Here is a 15,431-nt window from a genome sequence, read left to right on the forward strand (position 1 = left end):
GTGCGTCGACATCATCGACTAGAAGAGCCAGTGTCAGTGTGTCAGTGTGGGTGCAGGACTTCAAACTCGCGCCCTGCAGCATCTTCAATAGACGGCGCGTTTCATCACACCACGGACAGCCCTCTCTCGATTCTTCTTCGTCTCTCTTCAGGTCTCATCTCGGCTGGCCTCCTACCCTACCTAGCTACGTAGCTAACCTGCAACCAGCTAGCAGCGCCGAGCCGCTTCTACAGCGAGCCAGCCAGCACACTAGTGTCCAATGTAGATAGCTTCATCGGCTTCTTCTTCATCGACGTGGAGCCTCGCTGCGGCGCTAGGCCGGCGAACAGACCGACTGTCAGACGGCGGGTCGTCCCCATGGCTTGGCGCCTATAGTCTTTTCTTTCCCTGTGTTGTGTCTCTCTCCCCTCTCTCTCCAGCACAGACACGCACATCAGAGAGAAGGAAAGACGGAGAGAGAAAAAGATCGACAACACCACCACCACCCCTAGTTAGTTCAAAACCTCTTACACACGTAGACCAAGACCGAGACCAGGAACTACTACTACTAGCAAGACTAGCACGGCTACCGCCTCTGTGGCAGCGTTCTAGAAAAGGGCACGGCCACGTGGAACCACGGTGGGCTGCCGCGTGGGCGGATCTCGCGAGGGCGGATCTCGCGTGGAGTTTGCTGCGATTGTTCTAGCCCCAGCCTTCTCTAGACTAGCAGGCTCACGTGTGTGCAAGGACGGGCGGGCTGGCGGGTGCGCGCTCAGACGGTTTCTCTTGCAGGTCGCTCGCTCCAGTCACGCAGACACGCAGGCACGCAGGCACGCAAGCTAAAGCGGTGGAGAGTATAGACTTTTCCTTCTTTCAACCTAGAACTGAGACATTCGTCCTGTGTTTTCGCTGGCTGCTTGCTGCTTGCTGGCTGGTTGGCGTGTAACGGAGGTTCCCCCGTCTCGTGTGTGCGTGTGTGTGTCTAATGCAAAATCCCGGTGCGTGTGTTCATGGTGGAGATTTCTTTCTTCGAGTCTCTTCTGCTGCTCCGGATTGTCTGTTCCTTTTCGAAGGGGAAGGGGAGTGGAGGGCAACGTCTCGCCACAACCAGCCCACCCTCCTGCCTACCTGCCTACCTGCTCGCTGGTGCTGGAGCGAGGGCTGAGCCGTCCGTGACCCGTCTGTCTATGCTATCGCCCCCTTTGACGGGGCGCTGCATTGTCGTTTTTTGTTGATCTGGCATGTCTGGTGTGTGTGGACTCGTAGCCACCCCCTTTCGCGTCTCAAGTGTGTGTGTAGTCAGGCGAACAATTTTGGAAACTGGTGCGTAGAGGTTCGACGAGGCGGGACTGCTTTCAGCTAGGTTGTGCTCTGCCGTTGACTTGGTGTCGCCAGTCTTGCCGGTAGGAAGCCTTTGTTTCAATGTAGATATAACTCTGTTTTTGGTGTGGAGAGATCTCTCCCAACTTGTGCCATAACTACCGACGGGCTAGGAACTCGTGAATGGAAATTGTGTTGTACATACACACAATGTAGGTTAAACCGGCTCTGGTCTATGATGGGCATCGTGGGAACAGTCTTTGTTAGAAATGGACAACTAAAAAGAGAAATGGAAATATTTGTTTGACAGTTTGTCACCCTTTCGAGAAGCAAACTTACGTCCACGGAATTGAACCAAATTAGAGGAAACAAAGACATGTAACTGTTTAACTTAAGTTGGTTGGGTTCTCTCACTTGGTCTTTCAGAGTCTAACTATCTCATCGTGAGCAGTTAAGAAATATACAAAGTCCGTAAACATTGTCAAGTCTTAAAGTCGCCAATGTTAATTTGGATAACGCAGTTGTCTCGTGTTGGTTAAAGAAACATTGAGTTACCACATGTTCGTAATAGCTAGACTCTAGCCATTATACTACACACAACCAAGTAGAAAGGCAGACTCAAAAGCCAACCTTGCTGCCCATCTCATGAAGTGATGATGGCAACTCCAGTTCAGCAGCGGAAACTACAACTCAGCGTAGTATATACACCACCTCCCTAGAATTTTAAAGCCCGGTGATACAAGCAACCTCCCAAAGAGTCTACGCAACGAGAACATAACCTAGGCTGCTGCTGCCTCAAAGACCAAATATTAACTGAGGTTGATCAGGTACATAACCTCCTAACCTTGGGGAGAGACGAGGCAATGTTCACGAGGCAATGTTCACGAGATCGAGACAAAGGGCTGGCTGGTCCACGGCGGCAGTGGTGGTGTAGGATAACGCAAGCAGGCAGCGAACAACTCGTTCACTGCCTTGCCCTGTTTGTTTACTTTAGTATTCCCGGGGGAGCATACCTGCACAGTCTCCGTGAATCATTACATCATGACGTGGCCTCTGTCCGCTGACATAGACAACAAAAAAGAGCTCCACACAGCTGGGAAAACACTGGCTTCGCAGTTTCTCCCATTTCGCCAGGCTGGACTTTTGAATGAACTGCAGTAGAACCTAGCAGGTCTGTTGACCTTCAAAGAAAGTCCTCCCTCTTGTGAATCAGTTTCAGCGACAACCTTCTTTAACCACGTTAAGGGCTGCCATAACGTATCTCAAATTTGCAAAGCGAAAGTAAGTTCTGCTGCGCTGCCTGGAGGTCTCCATTCCTCGCAACGCCAGGGCCTCCGCGACGCCGCTGTTTCAATCTCAACTGACGGGACTAATAACAGCTGTTGCTACGCAGTAGCAATAACAACAACGACAGCTGCACGCAAAGCGAGACGCAGCAAGGTCTGGGTTCGTTCTCTCGGCTGGCGTTCCGAGCTTGTCCTGTCCAGTCTCTAACGCACGAGATGCGGTTCCGGGTCGCGGCCCCTATAGCAACACATCCCTTGCCAATAGAGCTGTCAAATGGGGCAAGGGACTCGTACCTTACATGTCCGCCTACTCACTGACTCTATATCGGCTCTGCTAACCTGACTTGCTATGTGCTTCGACTGTAAATCCACCAAATCCGGGGGAACCGGGACAGGCACAGCAGCCGCCCGCCGCCCCCCTTTCAACACTCATCACAAACTATCAAGTTCTGAAGGGTTGTGACACGTGTAACCCGAGGAAAAAGAAAGAAAAAGCACTGATCACATCAAAGGAAAATAGGTGTTCCCAATCCGGTGGGCTTGGTTGCTTGTCCCCACTAAGCGAGTGGCACCAAACTTCCCAACTGAGGCTATATCGCGTCTGCTATAAGGCAGCAGAGGACAGGGGGGGCAATGGTGGTGGTTGGGGAGTGCAGAATAACCACCCCCGGCGTGCTGGGCCCAGCAGCAGCAAGCAGCAGCGCATGCTTGCTTCGTAATGTGATGCGCAATTGTCCGTAGGTAGGCCGAGGGGAAAAGCCTCCGAAGGTGTGCGAGAGAGAGAGACGGGATTCGTCCCCGGCCGCCGGCTGCCGGTTGAACAAAAGCAGCGAGACAAAATTTAGAAAGGGAAAACAGACAGATAGGCAAACAATCAGGGTGCGTCTCCTAGCGTTGTGCATGAACCAGCATGTGCGTGCGTCTTTCTGTCAAGCTGGACCCCTGATTGTTTGTTTGTTCAGCAAGAACCCCTGCAACCCGAGATCTTCCCCTAAAGCTGCGGGATATGCCCGTTCAAGGGCCCGTAGGTTAGGTAAGGTATGTTGTATGTATGCTGTGGTCCAGATCCGGCTCCGTGCAGGCGGAGGTGACGTTGAAGAAGCAACGACGTGGGGTGATCAACGACGAAAGAGGGAGGAGGAGGATTGTGATATGTAGTAGCGAGCGCATCTGCGTCTTGTCGTCCGCTTCGGCGACCTCCTTTCTTTTCTTTTTTCTCCTTTGGTGTCCTTTTTCAGAAAGCACTGCCTATTTTGGGTTGGCGGGTAGTCTCGGGGCACAATACGCATTTGCATATTGCCAAGAGCCTCATACGTTTCTTTTTTTTTTCCTATCCCGAATCCGAACACATACATACGCCTGGGTGATTCTTCCAGCTGATAGAAACCAGTGGGGACAGACAGGCACAACAACCCGCCCGCCCGCCTTCGGAGAAAAACCAGGGGGCGCGCGCGCGGAGTGGGACAGCACAGGATGGGGGAATCAAATGGCAGGCCAGTCCGTCGGGTCGGGCCCGTTGTCCCGTCGGTCGGTCGGCCGCCCCGTCCCGTCTTGGACAAACAAGCCGCGTGTTGGCTTGGCTCAACCCGGGGGATTTGGGGGGGTACACCAAGGAACTGCGGTCAGCGTCGCAACAGCAGCAAGGGGGGTATTCCCGCAGCGAGGTCCGGCACGTCCTGGTTTAGGAACCCCGAACACTGCTGCCCTTGTGTGTCTGGTAGTGTTTCGTTGCAGGAGGGCCTGCTTCTGCTGCTGCTATTGCTGCTGGTTCCTGCAGCCTCATAGTATTATAGACAGCTTTGCTATATCGGACTGCACTGCACTGCACTACACTGCACTACACTACGCCGATTAAATGAGAGCCCAGCCCGCGGGTTTTGAACAGCAAGGGTCTGTCTCCGCGGTTCAGTCGGTCGGACCTCTCAGGGGGCCATAGTGGTAGGGAATACTCCCCCAAACTAGGCGTGACAGCGAGTTGCTCTGCCAAAAGGGGAGACGAGGTGGTGGAAAACCACTCGGGCTTTGACCCGAAGCCAGGATCTCTGTGACCAGATAAGTCCAAAGCAGCGCCCTGAAACTCCCTCCCCTTTAGTCATTAGGCGTTTCGAGTCTTGACGAGTAGGGCCCTTTCGTGTATGAATCAGTGACCGATTGAGACGGTGGCGACTTTGAGACGGTACTGAAGCCGGCATGCAGGTGTCAGGGCAATGACGCTGAGTACGAGGTTGATATCCCCTTCTGAGCACGACTGTACGAGCTGGAAGTGACGCTAGAACTAGACACTCTGCGGGCCATGAGGAGAAGGAGTCTTGGAAAACAGAGCGTACGTAAGGTAGCGTAGCAATAGTGACTGAGCTCGGTTTCGAATCTTCAGTCATCAACACCAAACCTGTTGCACTCTGGTCCCGGACCACCTCACTTTTTCGTATTCAACCGACTGAGTTTGGAAAGCCATGGAGATAGCCTTGGCAAGTTTTCGACTGCGAGCGTACTTTGCTCTGCTTGAACTCCTTCGGCTGCTTCCGAGAGACAAACAAGTGCAACAGCAGGTGGTATCTGATGCCAAGGGTGAGAGAGATGCAGGACCATGCAGCCAGTCTGCAGAGACAGCGTCGGCTTTAGACGACACGACGACAGGTGCCGTCGCACGCAGTGCCTGGGCGACCCAAGTTCGTGACCAGGCCACTGGATATGGATCCCCTCTCCATCCGGCGAGGCAGGGAGTCTGAAATATTTCGGTCCGTTTTCATGCTCACCTTCCGCCAGTTGCCATTTGACAGCTCAACATCTTCCTGCAGGGTTGATTCGCAGGGCCCTGGGGCTGGGAAAGATCGCCATACTACTCCCTGGTAGTCCTGACGTTGGAATTGCCATGCCATTTGGAATTGAACGAGAGTTATCTGTTGTAAACAGAGATTTGATGACAAGCCAGCCCCCTAGTTACTATTTCCCTCGACGTGAATTAGCCCCCTTTCCAATATTGGCATAACAAGGGGTTTCTGCAAAGATAGCTGAGCTGGTATTTGGTTGTACATGAAAATGACAGTAATTTCGTATCTTTCGCTAACAAAGAACACCACAGAAAGTCGAGATACTTATGTGTTCAAGCCAGGGGCATTGTCGTCGCCGCGCAGACTGAGAACTGAAGTGGCTATAGCTGCTCGTAGAAAGTGAGCAGCTTCTGAGCGCCTACCTCCCATTGTACGTCGTTCTGCAGATGGTGACCTGCCCCAGGGACAACACACAGCCTCACGCCCTGTCCGGTCGTATCTTGCTGTCCCTCCTCTGAGATGGAGTTTATCTCGTCACCCACCGCATCAAGCTTTCTTCGGCGAGAAAGATTGAAAAAGGCCGCGCGGTACATATCTGCCAGTCTTGTCATAACTGGCAAGGTCATAAGCTTGTCGGCACCGCCACAGAGAATCAGTATCCGCTGGCCAGTGGCTGTGTTGCTGGTAATCTGGGGGAGCATCTTGCGCGGGTTGACAAAAGAATAGCCCATTCCTAGGGGCCAGAGGAAGCTCTCGTATGAGTTGATGCGCTGCTGGAACCTCTTCACAAGATCATCCGTTACATGCTCGCTGAAGAAGGCCCTCTTTGTCAGGGCCGGGTGTGACAGAGGCGAGTTTGGATGCCACCCGTGGAAGACCATCCTGAGCGTGAACCAGGGATCCAGGAGCCACCAGTTCACATAAACTCGGAAGCTGTATTGAGTCCAAGTCAGCACTGGAACTCGTCGTGTCTAGGCAAGGCCACGGGCAGAGAGACATACGACCCGAAGCCGGGGACGGCAGCGACCAGCGCCAGGCCTTTCACCTTGACGTCCTGCTCGGAGAGAATGAGCTGGGAGAGCCCTCCGCCGCTAGAATGGCCGACTAGGACGACTTCGTTCCCGCTTTCCCGTTCCTGGGCCCAACGGATGCCGGCCACCAGGTCGTCGGCGAGCATGCGTTTGGTCGTGCCGTAAACCATGTGGAGGAAGGAAGGATACCAGCTGTTGCCATGGCCACGCAGGCTGACGGCATAGCAGGGAATGCCACGGGCAGAGAAGTATTCGAGATACTCAAGCCACACCCAAGCGCCGCCCATGCCACCGTGGGCGAAGAAAAGGGGGTGAGGGCGAGGGTGAGGGTGAGGGTGGCTGGTTTTCGCCGGCCCCTTAGGCTTTGCGTACAGCACCTCGACGTCGCCGCCGGCTGTCTGGACGAAGAAGCGCTCCACGCCGTCGGGAAGACGAGGCAGAGGGCGGCTGACTGGACGGCGCCAGTGCAGCCACTGGTAGCTGAGGTGGAAGTTGAACATGACTTTGCTAGAGTTATCTTCACAACTGTGCTTGCGATAATGACCTGATGGTTTCAGCGGGATACAGCGGCCCTTCCATCTTTTATGCTCTCTTTCTTTTGGTCACATCTGTCGCTGTCGGGCAGCATACCCTTTTCTCACCGTGCTGGAAATTAAGCCCCGGCTTGGCCCGAACGCCACCTCCAGCACGAATCTCTGGGCGAGCTTAACTCGGGTTTTGCTCCTTCAAGAGCCCCTTATTATTCGGTTGCTGCGTTGCGAGTGGCGGAGCACCTCACGTATTTGTTAGCCAGCGCTAAAAAAAAACCGACAACTGTCAGGCTGTCCGGACTGTCTGCTTTCGGAGACATTCTGGTCAAAGAGTTGGCCAGAAGAGGAAGGCAAAAAAGAGAGAAAAAGAAAAAGAAATGCGTCAGCCGCGAATCGAACGCGGGGCCCATCGATGGCAACGATGGATTTTACCACTAAACCACTGACGCTGCTGTGGAGCTGCTGTTGATGAAGGCTAGAAGGTCTATTGTGAATATTGAATAGGTGGAGAGTGGTCTAAGACAGCTGGCAGAAGAGGAGAACTTCGAGCGATAATCGCCTGTAACTGGATTTTCTCACATGGACACAGCATAGGCGGCGTAGGCTAGGTCAAGGAAAGCACGACGGTCGACAGGCACGGATTTGCATGCTCCGCGTGCTGCGAACTCAAGGAATTAATTCACTGTGGAGGCAGTGACTTCCAGGCACCCCATTCGCTCCTGCCCAAGCAAAAACCAAGGGGAGTTCCAAGTTCACATCAAATAAATTTTTGGCGGCTGATCAGCGGGGAATTCCCGATTGCTTTTCACTGCACTGCAGTACAGCCAATTGAATCCTTTCATCACCGTACAAGCTATCCCAAACCTGCACTTGCACTAGCGAGGAATGAGGCCGTTTTCTCGACTTCCTGGAATACTGCACTAGCAGGCATAGTCGCCCCAATATCTGAGGTGGTGAAGACTGCGAGAATGGCTTCAACAAAAACCTTTACGGCGCAGGGAGTCCGCGTCGCCGTGCAAGGCTGTGTATGTCTCTTCTATTACTCTCTATTCGCTGCTTCCTCACCTCACCTCACCCCACGCACTCGCACCTTGTGGGCTCTCGCCCACGAAGACACCCTAACTGACTTTAACCATCAAGGGACATGGCACACTCGATGCAATCTACGCGACGGTGGAGAGGTCCTGCAAAGAGCGCAACTGGGACGGCGTTGATCTTGTCATCATTGGCGGCGATTTTCAGGTAGGTACACATATATATCCAACCAAAAGTATTACACAGATACAGAGTTGTTGTTAACATCTCAAAGGCCGTCCGCAATGCTGCCGACCTGACCGTCATGTCGGTGCCGGCCAAATACCGCGAGCTGGGCGACTTCCCAGACTACTACAGCGGCGCCAAGATAGCGCCGTTCCTGACCCTGTTCGTCGGCGGCAACCACGAGGCCGCATCGCACCTATGGGAGCTGTACTATGGCGGCTGGGTGGCGCCCAAAATCTACTACATGGGTGCCGCCAACGTGCTGCGGCTGGGCCCGCTGCGCATCGCCGGCATGAGCGGCATCTACAAGAAGTTCGAGTACAGGAAGCCCCACCACGAGCGCCTGCCCTTTGGCAACGACGACATCAGGAGCTTCTACCACGTGCGCGAGATCGACGTGCGCAAGCTGCTGCAGCTGCGCACCCAGGTCGACATCGGCCTCAGCCACGACTGGCCGCGCGCCATTGAGAACCACGGGAACGAGAGACGGCTGTTCAAGATGAAGCCTGACTTTGAGCAAGAGTCTCGCGACGGCACCCTGGGGAACCCGGCCGCCCAGTATGTCATGGACCGGCTCAGGCCCCCCTACTGGTTCTCGGCGCATCTGCATTGCAAGTGGTCGGCCATCAAAACGTACGAGCCTCCGGCATTGCCTGAAGACACGTCCGTCAAAGCCGGAGCCGGAGGACCGAGCATCCACGCTCAAGCAAACCAACCGGCTTTAAACGAAGCCCTCCCACCCGCAGCGAATCCCGATGAGATCAACCTGGACCTCGACGACGACGACGACGACGGTCGCGATCCCAAAGCCGGAGGACCGAGCACCCACGCTCAAGCAAACCAACCGGCTTTGAGCGAAGCCCTGCCGCCCGCGGCGAACCCTGACGAGATCGACCTGGACCTCGACGACGACGACGACGACGACGATGCTGGCGCAGCCACTACAGCAGAGGAACTTAAAAAACAACCAAAGCCTGCGGCGGTCAAAACAGAGCAAGCAGCTCCCCCGACTACAGACACGGCGGAACTCGGAAACAAATACCACAAAGAGCTGCTCGAGTCTTTGCGGAAGAAGAACACATCAGCCGTGCCGGGCCAGCCCGTGCCCGCCGGCATCACCAACACGACAGTGCGCTTCCTTGCGCTCGACAAATGCCTGCCCGGCCGACATTTCCTGCAGCTGTGCGAGATCCCGCCCCTGAACCCATCCGACGCTGAGAAATATCCCCCTAGAAACCCCAACCCCAACACCAACGCCAGCGACCAACCTACCACCACCACCGCTGCGAGCTACCCGTCGCGCTACACGCTGCAGTACGACGCCGAGTGGCTAGCCATCACGCGGGTATTCGCCGCGTCGGTGACGGTCGGCCACCGCGGGGCGGCGACGCCGGCGGACCTCGGCGAGGCGCACTACCGGCCGTTGATCGAGGCCGAGGAGGCGTGGGTGCGAGCGCACGTGGTCGAGGCGGGCAAGCTGGACGTGCCGGCCAACTTTGCGTGGACGGCGCCACCGCACGTTCCTGGCGGCCCGCCACCCAACTTGAGCGTGGAGCAGCAGCCCGACGAGTACACGAACCCGCAGACGGCGGCCTACTGCGTGCTGCTGGGCGTGCCCAACATCTGGGACGCGACGGACGAGGAGAGGCGGGAGAGGAAGGAGAGGGGGCCGCCGCCTTCTCATCACGACGGCGGCGGGGGAAGAGGAGGGTTCCGGGGTGGTGGAGGACGGGGCGGTAGAGGAGGGAGAGGCGGCAGAGGCGGGAGGGGTGATTTTGGTGGACGCGGACGTGGACGCGGAAGAGGACGAGGGGGGAGATGGTAGTTTGCATCAGCGCATACAAGCATTCAGGCACAGACCTAGGTCTAGTATTGTCCGGGAAATCTACGCAGCGTGGATGGCACGCCTAGATCCAGTCACTCTATTTTTTGCACGGTGACACTGCCGCATTCGGTATACCCACAGTAGAGAAAACATGTTCAAGAAAAGATGGTGTGTAAATTGTATTGATATGGCAAGATGTATCCTATTCATATAAAGCAAGACCCCGTAAAAGACAAGAGCCTCGTAGATCGTGAAGGAACATTGTTCTTCCATCTATTTTAGACATCGTACCCACAGAGGAAAGGGGTTGGACGTATATGCTAAGATGGTGCTTGGGGAGGAGTCACTTGAAGTAGATTTGCTTAGGTTCGGTAGGTTCGGTAAGAGAACCACGACAAGATCGAAAGGTAGGGGCTTGTTGCACCTGTCCTGCGGATTCAGGTCGTGAATATTCATTCGTAACTGCATTGAGCGCCGCAGCGCCAATACCAAGCCAAGGCCTTTGCTAGTACATTACGCCATTTGTTCTGGAGACGGGTTAGCAAAGGCTAAATATCAGGTTGTCATGGATCGAGGGTTGCTTACCATCCAAGCCAAGAAAGTCAGCCACGACAATCATCTCCAGGCAATACTCGACGGGAATGTCCAAGTCTGGAACATCCAACTTGTCCTTGTACTTGAGTCGGTAGCTCAAGTACTCTGCAACCTTTTCCAGAATGATAGAGCTGTCGGGAGGGGACAGGTAACTGTTAGCATAAGCCGCCCTATCCAAGACCAATGAATGGAGGCGGCTGGATGTTATGCTTTTTGCTTTGCTTGTTTGCAAAACCCGAAAAGCGAGCTGTCAGATCAAGTGTAGGTGAGGAAATCTCATCCAGTCCATGCCTCCCCTCTGTCCGCCAGTGAAGGAGAAGAAGGGGTCTGGTCTGTGAAGAACATAGTCTCGGTGTCATCTCCCAGCTTAGGCTGCCCCTTCCTGTCTGTTCCAGCACCAGCTAGGTGCGCAACCAAACAAGGGCCGAGAAGGGGGGGGACGGAAAGAAAATAAAAGAGGCAAAGGAGACAACAAACCTGATTTCGGCAAAGCTGCACCGGCCCGTCTTGGCTTCGACCATCTGGTTCCGGAGCATGCCGGCAATGGTTGGGCTTGCGCAGGCAGCTTCGCGGAGCACGACGAACTCGAAGCCGTCGCTCGAGACCAGCGTGATATACTTGTTAGGGCCGTCGTCGGCCATGTTTGCTTGCCAAGCGAGTGCCTTTCTTCTCTCCTACTGGAGAATGTGCCAGGAGAGAGATGAGCAGTGGATGCGGGCTAGCGCGCACACAAACACAACGGAAAGGGAAATTCTTTGCGGGGTTGTCAAAGAGGTTTCGCAAGGGTTGAAGAAATTTCCGGGTTTCCTTTTTGGGGGTTGTTGTTGAGAGAAATCAGGCAGTCAATGCCGGTGACAGGTGTGGTCAGGCCGGTTTGTAGCCTTTGATGGTGACTGCGCGAGACATCGCAGAGCCAACAAACTTTGCAGAGACGCTTGCCTGGGAGTCGGAGATGGCCCCAACGCGTTGCACGCGTTTGGATGGGGGGAAAATGCAATTGCAGCCAGGAGAAAAAAGAATTTGGCGCGGCGACTTAAGTACTGTAAACGGTTTGGCGTGCACGGGCCAGAAAGTGTGAGGTGCCCAGTGGCCCGCCAAGGCTTCTCGGAGGGGGCCGAGAAAGGGCCCCCACATTGTGTCATTGCCGCTGGAGCTGGACAAAGGAATGGTTGCCCAGCCGACAGTTTACATGCATCAGCAAGCAGCCGGGCTGCCCACATTTGCCTGCTTGAGCTTTGCGGAAGCACCCTCGAGCAACCGTTGGCTGCCAGCAAAGACCACACCCGCACACATACACACACAAAAGACACCTCGACTCGAATTGCATTCCTTGCATCGCCTGCTCCCGTCAACGCGGAACTGGAATTGACTCGAACCCAGACATTTTGCCTGCGACTGCACTAAAGCAAGACGGGCGGGGAATTTGGGGAGAACCAAAAAAGTCCCCTATCTATTGTCTACCTCGACAGTCTATTCGTTGTCGACTCCTGACCTTTGTCGTCAATTTCTCTTCTCTCGCTCGTTCCTGCGGCTTGCCTTTGCGCTCGCTCGCGCGCATACTTATTTACTAGGCATACTGCTCTTTTTTTCACTACACTACTACTACTACTATCTCCGCCGCTAAAAAAAACAGAAGCTAAACTCAAAAACCCCCTAAAAGGGCTCGACGGACCCTGCCATGGCTTCGTACCAGCAACGCAGCTCGTACTATAACTCGCCGGCGCCGACGCACGAAAAGTATGACGCCGGCTTGCAACAGCAGCAGCAGCAGCAGCGGAGGCCGACTTCCGACCGACGAAACACACGCGGCACGCAGAGGTCGAGCGAAGGCACAGTGAGCACCATGATGAGCGGCTCTACCGGCAGGGAATCCTCGGCCACCGCCATGACCGAGGGCCCCGCCTACTCCAAGAAGATAGTCGTCGTCGGCGACGGCGGCTGCGGCAAGACGTGTCTGCTGATCAGCTACAGCCAAGGCTACTTCCCCGAGGCGCGTCCCCTTGTCCTCTCTCAGCATCATCATTCGCCTCGACTAATTTTCTTGCCACTGTATAGAAATACGTCCCGACCGTGTTCGAGAACTACATCACGTACCCCACGCACTCGCCCACAGGCAAGACGGTCGAGCTCGCCCTGTGGGACACGGCCGGTCAGGAAGAATACGACCGGCTGCGCCCGCTGTCGTACCCCGAGACAGATCTGATCTTTGTGTGCTTTGCCATTGACTGCCCCAACTCGCTCGAGAACGTCGTCGACAAGGTACGTTTTTTCCTTTCCCTTTCGGACCCAACAAAAAGCAGAAGAAGAAGAAAGCTAACCCTCTCTCCCAAAAACAATAGTGGTTCCCCGAGGTGCTGCACTTTTGCCCGTACACGCCGCTAATCCTGGTCGGGCTCAAGTCGGACCTGCGGTATAAGAAGACGTGCATCGACATGCTCAAGACTCAGGGTTTGACACCCGTGACGGCAGAGCAGGGCCTGGCGGTGGCGCACAAGATGGGCGCCGCCTACATGGAGTGCAGCAGCAAGGAGATGACGGGCGTCGAGGACATCTTCGAGCAGGCCATCCTAACCGTCGTCGCCAACGACCGGAAAAACCTCGAGCTACTAGCCGGGAGCGGCGGCGGTACTTCCCAGAGTAACTACGGAAAGGCTGGCGGTAACGGCAATGGTAATGGTAGCGGCAACGCGGGCGTCGTCTACGGCCCCAACGGCGCGCGTATTCCTATTATCGTCAAGAAGAGGAAGAGAAAGTGCGGCGTCTTGTGAGAGCCTCCCAACGCTTCGGGCTAAGCCGACGCAATTCAAGCAAGCAAGCGGGGCGAGGGGACATGCGAGACTATCCCGACAAAAAAATGGAGACTCCCCAATGCGCTACCTCTTCCTTCGCGAGGCGAGACGGGGAACGGCATGGGAACGGAACGGGATGGCTGGGGTGGGGAAAGGAATAATGACCTACTAACAACAACTGCATGATTTGATACGACCACATTTTTTTCTTTGCTTCTTTTATTTCTCCTTTTTTTATTCTCTCTCTCCGTTTCTATTTTCTCGTCATTTTTTACAAACCTCTTCATCACGAAGTTGGGGAGGGGTGGGAACACAACAGCCGGGGAGAAGAGCGGAACATAACTACCTTGCCTACATACCTAGCCATGCTTTCTGTCGCCCTTTGCCGGCTGGGCTTGCCTGTCTACATCCGGTGCTCCTGGGAGCGTCTGGCTGGTCTGTTGGCTATACAATACTACGAGCACACGCCAGGGGCGAAAAGCGGGGGGTGTGGAAGGGGTGGGAGGGTGGCATAGTTGTATGCCTTGTATATGTGTCTTGTGTGTGTATGTATGTGTGTGTGTGTGTTCTGTGGGTTGGAGTATGAACCTCTCTTCGTGAACACTTGATATAGGGTTTTAGAAGGGATGTGATACCCCAGCGGGAAATGCTGAATATTTTCCTTATTTTGCTTTTGGTTTCGTTTTCTTGTTTTCTGCTAATTGGAACTTTGCAAAGCGTGAATATTGTTGGAAGCTGAGAATATCGTGGGCCTTCACCCCTGCCTTCAACAGGAGAGAGTGGGAAAGCCGCGAGCTAGATCAATTTTCTGGTCTTTTTCTCTTTATACGCCATAAAGAATGCTTCTTTTGTCAGCATGTATTGCGGGTTGCCCTCTAGTAGGTTCAGCCGCGGGAGTATGCCTAGACCGCCACACAATAAGATAAACATGTTCAAACACCAACTCTTGTCCTTTTCGGCTTTGGGTGATATATATGTACGTAAACATAGAGCCTGTATGAATCTATAACTTCAGGCCCCTTTCCTGTGAGGCTCTCTGTAAGTGGGTATCTGTCATCCATCATTTGTTCATAACCATCCATCGCTAGCAACCGAGCAAATCTATGAACATCCATATCCCGCCAACAAAATAAAAAACCAAACCCAAAATTCAACAGCGGGAACACTCCCTTGCTATTAATAAGCCCCGCGAACCATAGGGGCTAGGGAGCTGGCTACGGCTCAGCGGCGCTCTCGTCGTTTCTCGACTGGTCCCCGTCGACCTCCGTCTCGCCCTCCGTCTCGTCCGGCTTGCCGCCTGCAGCCGCCGCCGCATCCTCCGCTCCCGCCTCGGGATCCTTGGCCATGACCGTCTCAAAAGTCGACCACAGCGCCTCGACGGATGAGAACTCGTTGCCCACCTGCTCAGTAAGAAAGTCGGGCCTTGTCAGTACCGCCTACAGCTCAAGGAACTGCAAAGGGAGCGCCGTAAAACAAGAAGAATTCATGAAAAAAGGAAACGAAAAGCCAAAGGGGGGGAAATCACATACGGCAATAACCGCCTCGAGCGAGCGGTTTAGCTTGTTGATGTTGGCGAGGACGTGCTCGAAGCTCTGCACCGACACCGACACCGAAACCGACGCGGATCAGCCTAGTTCTAGTTCTAATTCCAATCCAGTCCAGTTCCCGCTCCCGGTCTCGAACCCCGTCTGCCAGACACTCAATAGCGGACAATACAAGACAGGACAGACAGGACAGACAGGACAGACAGGACAGACAAACGCACCAAGGCAATCTCGCCAATCAGTTCCTCGCGCTGCTGCTCAAAGTACGATTTCTCTCGTGCGCTGCTTCTGCTTCTGCCGGCAGCAGCAGTGGCAGTGGCAGTAGTAGCAGCGGATGCGGACCGCTGGTGTGAGGCCATAGCGCTGGCGGGTGTTACGGGTGTTGAACTGCCTGATGAGTTGAGTTGATGGAAGGAGTTAATGGTGTGAGACAGTGGAATTCCAAGACGCGCATCGAGATACGCGATCTGAGGTCTGAGTTCGTGTTGCGGGGTGCAAGGAG

At 54.6% G+C, this 15,431-nt stretch overlaps 5 protein-coding genes and 1 non-coding gene across 6 annotated transcripts; 2 read left to right on the forward strand and 4 right to left on the reverse strand.

Moving 5' to 3' along the window:
* Positions 1-5,736: 5,736 nt before the first annotated feature.
* B0T26DRAFT_655282 (Alpha/Beta hydrolase protein) lies at positions 5,737-6,887 on the reverse strand (the record flags this gene model as incomplete). Its single annotated transcript, XM_060438613.1, has 2 exons — positions 5,737-6,289; positions 6,358-6,887. 2 exons carry the CDS (start codon positions 6,885-6,887, stop codon positions 5,737-5,739), a joined length of 1,083 nt encoding a protein of 360 aa, XP_060291781.1.
* A 408-nt stretch (positions 6,888-7,295) lies between these two features.
* On the reverse strand, positions 7,296-7,366 carry B0T26DRAFT_t234. The gene has a single exon. It is a non-coding gene; the product is annotated as a tRNA-Gly (tRNA).
* A 240-nt stretch (positions 7,367-7,606) lies between these two features.
* Positions 7,607-10,032, forward strand: B0T26DRAFT_467844 (lariat debranching enzyme, C-terminal domain-containing protein). Its single transcript, XM_060435193.1, has 3 exons — positions 7,607-7,942; positions 8,058-8,159; positions 8,227-10,032. Exons 1-3 carry the CDS (start codon positions 7,886-7,888, stop codon positions 10,000-10,002), a joined length of 1,935 nt encoding a protein of 644 aa, XP_060291782.1. The 5' UTR covers positions 7,607-7,885; the 3' UTR covers positions 10,003-10,032.
* Positions 10,033-10,154: 122 nt separating this feature from the next.
* B0T26DRAFT_727679 (BTB/POZ protein) lies at positions 10,155-11,582 on the reverse strand. The gene is made up of 3 exons (XM_060442863.1): positions 11,074-11,582; positions 10,588-10,727; positions 10,155-10,529 (listed from the first exon to the last, which is right to left on the reverse strand). The coding sequence occupies exons 1-3, from the start codon at positions 11,235-11,237 to the stop codon at positions 10,516-10,518; spliced, it is 318 nt and encodes a 105-aa protein (XP_060291783.1). The 5' UTR covers positions 11,238-11,582; the 3' UTR covers positions 10,155-10,515.
* Positions 11,583-12,274: 692 nt separating this feature from the next.
* On the forward strand, positions 12,275-13,364 carry B0T26DRAFT_743870 (ras family protein; the record flags this gene model as incomplete). The annotated part of the gene is made up of 3 exons (XM_060444319.1): positions 12,275-12,586; positions 12,652-12,855; positions 12,936-13,364. 3 exons carry the CDS (start codon positions 12,275-12,277, stop codon positions 13,362-13,364), a joined length of 945 nt encoding a protein of 314 aa, XP_060291784.1.
* Positions 13,365-14,599: 1,235 nt separating this feature from the next.
* B0T26DRAFT_756165 (DASH complex subunit Dad1-domain-containing protein) lies at positions 14,600-15,288 on the reverse strand (the record flags this gene model as incomplete). Its single annotated transcript, XM_060446056.1, has 3 exons — positions 14,600-14,785; positions 14,915-14,977; positions 15,151-15,288. 3 exons carry the CDS (start codon positions 15,286-15,288, stop codon positions 14,600-14,602), a joined length of 387 nt encoding a protein of 128 aa, XP_060291785.1.
* Positions 15,289-15,431: the final 143 nt, after the last annotated feature.

The sequence above is a fragment of the Lasiosphaeria miniovina genome (assembly GCF_030549165.1).
Source record: "Lasiosphaeria miniovina strain SMH2392-1A chromosome Unknown B0T26scaffold_7, whole genome shotgun sequence".
NCBI lineage: Eukaryota > Fungi > Ascomycota > Sordariomycetes > Sordariales > Lasiosphaeriaceae > Lasiosphaeria > Lasiosphaeria miniovina.

Bases quoted from the DNA above. Each gene is read 5' to 3' on its own strand.
- B0T26DRAFT_467844 (XM_060435193.1), top strand. From the start codon at position 7,886: ATGGCTTCAACAAAAACCTTTACGGCGCAGGGAGTCCGCGTCGCCGTG. The intron at 7,943-8,057 runs GTATGTCTCTTC...TTAACCATCAAG, and splicing joins GCGTCGCCGTGCAAGGCTGT to GGACATGGCACACTCGATGC. The intron at 8,160-8,226 runs GTAGGTACACAT...AACATCTCAAAG, and splicing joins TCATTGGCGGCGATTTTCAG to GCCGTCCGCAATGCTGCCGA.
- B0T26DRAFT_727679 (XM_060442863.1), bottom strand. From the start codon at position 11,237: ATGGCCGACGACGGCCCTAACAAGTATATCACGCTGGTCTCGAGCGAC. The intron at 10,728-11,073 runs GTTTGTTGTCTC...CCCTCCCGACAG, and splicing joins TGCAGCTTTGCCGAAATCAG to CTCTATCATTCTGGAAAAGG.